General features: G+C 40.9%; 3 protein-coding genes and 2 non-coding genes across 5 annotated transcripts; 4 read left to right on the forward strand and 1 right to left on the reverse strand. All coding sequences in view use genetic code 11, as the record gives it.

Moving 5' to 3' along the window:
• The first annotated feature begins 2,992 nt into the window (after positions 1 to 2,992).
• trnI-CAU lies at positions 2,993 to 3,066 on the forward strand. The gene has a single exon. It is a non-coding gene; the product is annotated as a tRNA-Ile (tRNA).
• Positions 3,067 to 3,240: 174 nt separating this feature from the next.
• On the forward strand, positions 3,241 to 3,522 carry rpl23 (ribosomal protein L23). The gene has a single exon. It carries the CDS (start codon positions 3,241 to 3,243, stop codon positions 3,520 to 3,522), a length of 282 nt encoding a protein of 93 aa, YP_009172201.1.
• Positions 3,523 to 3,540: 18 nt separating this feature from the next.
• Positions 3,541 to 5,025, forward strand: rpl2 (ribosomal protein L2). The gene is given in 2 exon segments: positions 3,541 to 3,933; positions 4,594 to 5,025. Coding segments are annotated over 2 exon segments (825 nt in total).
• A 55-nt stretch (positions 5,026 to 5,080) lies between these two features.
• Positions 5,081 to 5,155, reverse strand: trnH-GUG. The gene has a single exon. It is a non-coding gene; the product is annotated as a tRNA-His (tRNA).
• Positions 5,156 to 5,285: 130 nt separating this feature from the next.
• On the forward strand, positions 5,286 to 5,567 carry rps19 (ribosomal protein S19). Its single transcript has one exon. The coding sequence runs from the start codon at positions 5,286 to 5,288 to the stop codon at positions 5,565 to 5,567; it is 282 nt and encodes a 93-aa protein (YP_009172203.1).
• The last annotated feature ends 35 nt before the right edge of the window (positions 5,568 to 5,602 follow it).

Raw genomic sequence — 5,602 nt, forward strand, 5'->3', positions numbered from 1 at the left:
CGCGTAAAGCCTTTTTTTTACGCGACAGGAAAAAGTGACTACGAATTCCCCTTTTTGTTTGCGAATCCCTGTTTGTATCCTTTGAGCGCACGCCCATAAGTAGCGATCAAGGAAATCGATCAAACGATCCCAATACCGTGAAAGAGAAACTTCCCAGATCCAGGGAAGCTTATCATAAAGGGCTTCAACAAGGGGTTTTATTCGTTCTTTGAGCAAAAAGATAAAGATCGGATAGATTCGAACCGCAATTGCAAAGGTAATAACTACTATGCCAGCCCAAATCATGATCTTCACCAACTTGGATTTGGTTCTCTCGCGAAAATCGCGAGTTGCAGAGATGAGAACCATGAAAAGCAAGATCCCGAATAAGAAAACAGAAACCGAGGAAACCACAAGAGTGAAGACTAGTAGAGTCTCATCTTTTGTCATTCTTTGCTCCTTTTTCACTCAATGATTCATTCGAATTTCCCAACCAAAAATTCTATATGTCTATTCTATGATATTTCTATATATATAGAATATGATATCTAATATGACACCCGATTTGTCAAAGGGATTGGATTGGTGACTTACCCATTCAGTGACTTTGGCACTGGACGTTCCAAAAACGGGTACTATCGGATCGGGTGAATTAGAGAATAGACAGAGGTCCGTTGGCATTTCAGCTTCTCTTCTCCTTTCGGGGCCTATCCGAAAGAGAATCCAGGACCTCTTGGTCCTGAATATCAGAATAGGACGAACGAACCGGCCTCCGCGGATATCTTTGCTTCGGAACAAAACAATTAGCATTAGGCTCGGTCAACTGGAATGTGTATTATCCATATGGGAGATCTTCCAATCGAGAAGATCCATCGATCTGAGAAGAAGAGAAAGGGCCCATTTTCTTTACTTATTCAGTTAAACCAAGGATTCGTTATGGAAGCAGATAGCAACAACCATTTCATCAGACATGCGTATTTTTGATTATCCGGTGGATTTACACAGTTTCATTAATGCAAATTGTTTGATGTAGTTAGTACTCAGGTTGTTCGACGCTCAAGAATTCTTATTTAGGCAGTTCATATCATCCCATACATAGTGTTTTGATCTAAGATTGCAATTCTTCCATGTTTCCGCAGTAGCATATTGTTCCATGGAGCTAGGGTCCAAAATAGGAATCAACAAGTGTTTCCACAACTCTACCGCCCGGCCAATCCTGTTCCACTGAATCCCCTCCCTTTTTCATGGCCACATATCTTTACGGCTAAGGAGTGGGAAATCTTTCTCCTGTTACACAAATCAAATGTTTCATCCGGGAAAAGCCACCTCTTTCTCCACAAACAATGTCTTTGTCATTTGATCCAGGAGCCTTCCGTTAGATAGGAACAGCTTTGCTAAATACTGAGAACTCTCGGATAGAGTATTAGAATGAAAAGACCATTATAATGAAAAGACCAGAAATAATTCGAATAAATAGCAGTCTCTGACAACTCATCCTCTTTAATCTGCTTGGACCCGCTCCAATACCCATAGGAAAATCCCCAGTCATATTCAGCGTACCTATCCCTGCAATCAAATAGATTGTCCCAAGGGCCCCATATTCTAGGAGCCCAAGTTATGCTATTGAAAATTCGTTCCTCTAGCAGTTCCGGTTTGACCATTCCGTTCCCTTTTTCAAACTCCACTTCTTTTCATATAGCAATCCCTAATCAAAGAGAGAACAATATCCATTTCAAAACATTTCTAACGGATTCCTTGGTTCGGACCGACGAAGTAATGGCACTCGATTATTATCAACCCGAGTGCAATCTTTTTCTGTCGGTAAGGATTGCACCAGAGCACCTTCTACTTCTAATAGGCCATGAACTATAGATAGAGAAGAATCATTCTGAGCGAGTCCATAAGAAGCGACCCACTTTTTCATCGGTTCCGGGGGAAGACCAAAGATCTTGCGCGACCGGTCCGCCAGAAAAACTCAAAAGAGAAAGAAGTCTCGTTAATCTCTTCATGCTCGTTCCAAGTTCGAAGTACCGTTTGGCCAAAGAAAAAGCCGCTTCCTGACACGATTGCCTGTTTATATAGATAGATATAGGATCTATGGGGTTATTACTTAGAAGTCTATTTTGTACAAGACCCCCTCCTATCTGATAGAAAAGGGTCCCATGATCCCGAGCCGGTCTTATCTTGGCTCGCAAACCCCAAGTTTGTCTATGAAGAGCTAATCTAATTGTATTAGTTTCTATAATGGATTTCTTATGTGGAATACTAATGGATAGGGCCTCGTTGCTAAGTGCTACAAGATCTAGTGCACTGGAACTCGTGGTTATGGACCCGAATCCTTTAGTATGGAACATTGTCTTTTCCAAGTAAAAACCCCTAGTATATGAAAGAATGAAAAGGTGCTTTCGTTCTTGTGGAATAAGAAGCCCTCGTACCTTAATGAAAGGAAAATAGGAATTTTTCGTTAGGTATTTGACCAAATAGGATCGTCCAGTTCCTATAGAACCCATCACTAAAATACCCGATAGGGCTAAGCGGAACGAAAAGGGTTTTCCATAAGATGGTAAATGAAAACGATTAGCCCCACACGAGGTTTGGGAATAAGTGATTGTCTGATAATGAGCAAGGAATATACGTCTTTCTGCTAAAGAGCATCTATTAAACTCATAATTCATTAGATCCTTGTTAGCAATGTCAACTAGGTATCATAAGTAAATGGATCCCGGTTGTTCAATCCTTTGATAACCAAGGTCATTCTTTGCTAAAGAGAAATGATCACTATGGGTCAGACTCAATAGAATTGGATCCATTCCAAATAGCGAGAATTAGGATTCTTGATCCCTCTCAATCTCTCTTTCAATTCGAGGATCCAGAGAGGTGTTTTCATAGTCATCTCCGAATATTTGCCATCTCCGAATATTTGCCATCTCCGAATATTTTCGATTTCATTTTTCTATGATATGTCTTTCTATATGAAAATTGGTTATTTACGATGTACGATGATCCCTGTTAAGCATCCATGGCTGAATGGTTAAAGCGCCCAACTCATAATTGGTAAATTTGCGGGTTCAATTCCTGCTGGATGCACGCGAACGGGAACGTTCCATAAGTCTATTGGAACTGGCTCTCTATCTATGGAATCTCATCCATCATCCATACATAACGAATTGGTATGGTATATTCATACCATAACATAAGAACAATAAGAACTCGAATTCTTATCGATACTGGAACTCAGAGCATAGGAGGGAAAGTCGATTTATGGATGGAATCAAATACGCAGTATTTACAGAAAAGAGTCTTCGTTTATTGGGAAAGAATCAATATACTTCTAATGTCGAATCGGGATTCACTAAGACAGAAATAAAGCATTGGGTCGAACTCTTCTTTGGTGTTAAGGTAGTAGCTGTGAATAGCCATCGACTACCCGGAAAGGGTAGAAGAATGGGACCTATTCTGGGACATACAATGCATTACAGACGTATGATCATTACCCTTCAACCGGGTTATTCTATTCCACTTCTAGATAGAGAAACGAACTAAAGGAGAATACTTAATAATACGGCGAAACATTTATACAAAACACCTATCCCGAGCACACGCAAGGGAACCGTAGACAGGCAAGTGAAATCCAATCCACGAAATAAATTGATCCATGGACGGCACCGTTGTGGTAAAGGTCGTAATGCCAGAGGAATCATTACCGCAAGGCATAGAGGGGGAGGTCATAAGCGCCTATACCGTAAAATCGATTTTCGACGGAATCAAAAAGACATATCTGGTAGAATCGTAACCATAGAATACGACCCTAATCGAAATGCATACATTTGTCTCATACACTATGGGGATGGTGAGAAGAGATATATTTTACATCCCAGAGGGGCTATAATTGGAGATACTATTGTTTCTGGTACAAAAGTTCCTATATCAATGGGAAATGCCCTACCTTTGAGTGCGGTTTGAACTATTGATTTACGTAATTGGAAGTAACCAATTAGGTTTACGACGAAACCTAGAAATCGATCACTGATCCAATTTGACTACCTCTACGGGATAGACCTCAACAGAAAACTGTTGAGTAACGGCAGCAAGTGATTGAGTTCAGTAGTTCCTCATAGAAAATTATTGACTCTAGAGATATGGTAATATGGAGAAGACAAAATTGTTTGAAGCACGCACAGAACCGGAAGCGCCCCTTGTTTCAAAGAGAGGAGGACGGGTTATTCACATTTAATTTGATGGTCAGAGGCGAATTGAAAGCTAAGCAGTGGTAATTAAGACCCCCGGGTGAAAATAGGGATGTCTCCTACGTTACCCATAATATGTGGAAGTATCGACGTAATTTCATAGAGTCATTCGATCTGAATGCTACATGAAGAACATAAGCCAGATGACGGAACGCGGAGACCTAGGATGTAGAAGATCATAACATGAGCGATTCGGCAGATTTGGATTCCTTTTCTATATATCCACTCATGTGGTACTTCATCATACGATTCATATAAGATCCATCTGTCTAGAGATCGTCATATACATCTAGAAAGCCGTATGCTTTGGAAGAAGCTTGTACAGTTTGGGAAGGGGTTTTTTGAGAAAAAAGAAGAATCTACTTCAACCGATATGCCCTTAGGCACGGCCATACATAACATAGAAATCACACGTGGAAGGGGTGGGCAATTAGCTAGAGCAGCAGGTGCTGTAGCGAAACTGATTGCAAAAGAGGGTAAATTGGCCACTTTAAGATTACCATCTGGGGAGGTCCGTTTGGTATCCCAAAACTGCTTAGCAACAGTCGGACAAGTGGGTAATGTTGGGGTGAACCAAAAAAGTTTGGGTAGAGCCGGATCTAAGTGTTGGCTAGGTAAACGCCCCGTAGTAAGAGGGGTAGTTATGAACCCTGTGGACCACCCCCATGGGGGCGGTGAAGGGAAAGCCCCCATTGGTAGAAAAAAACCCACAACCCCTTGGGGTTATCCTGCGCTTGGAAGAAGAACTAGGAAAAGGAAAAAATATAGTGATAGTTTTATTCTTCGTCGCCGTAAGTAAATACGTAACTAGGAATATGGAAAATTGCATTTTTGGAATTTGCAATAATGCGATGGGCGAACGACGGGAATTGAACCCGCGCATGGTGGATTCACAATCCACTGCCTTGATCCACTTGGCTACATCCGCCCCTTATCCAGCTAAAGGATTTTCTCTTTTTTCCATTCATCATTATTCTATTTATTCTGACCTCCATACCTCGATCGAGATAGTGGACATAGGATGCCACTCTTTAAAATGAAAAAAAGGAGTAATCAGCTGTGACACGAAAAAAAACGAATCCTTTTGTAGCTCGTCATTTATTGGCAAAAATCGAAAAGGTTAATATGAAGGAGGAGAAAGAAATTATAGTAACGTGGTCCCGGGCATCTAGCATTCTACCCGCAATGGTTGGCCATACAATCGCGATTCATAATGGAAAGGAACATATACCTATTTACATAACAAATCCTATGGTAGGTCGCAAATTGGGGGAATTCGTGCCTACTCGGCATTTCACGAGTTATGAAAGTGCAAGAAAAGATACTAAATCTCGTCGTTAACTGAATTCAGAATAGAAAGATTCAGAATAAACAAA

The sequence above is a fragment of the chloroplast genome of Setaria viridis (genome assembly GCF_005286985.2).
Source record: "Setaria viridis chloroplast, complete genome".
NCBI lineage: Eukaryota > Viridiplantae > Streptophyta > Magnoliopsida > Poales > Poaceae > Setaria > Setaria viridis.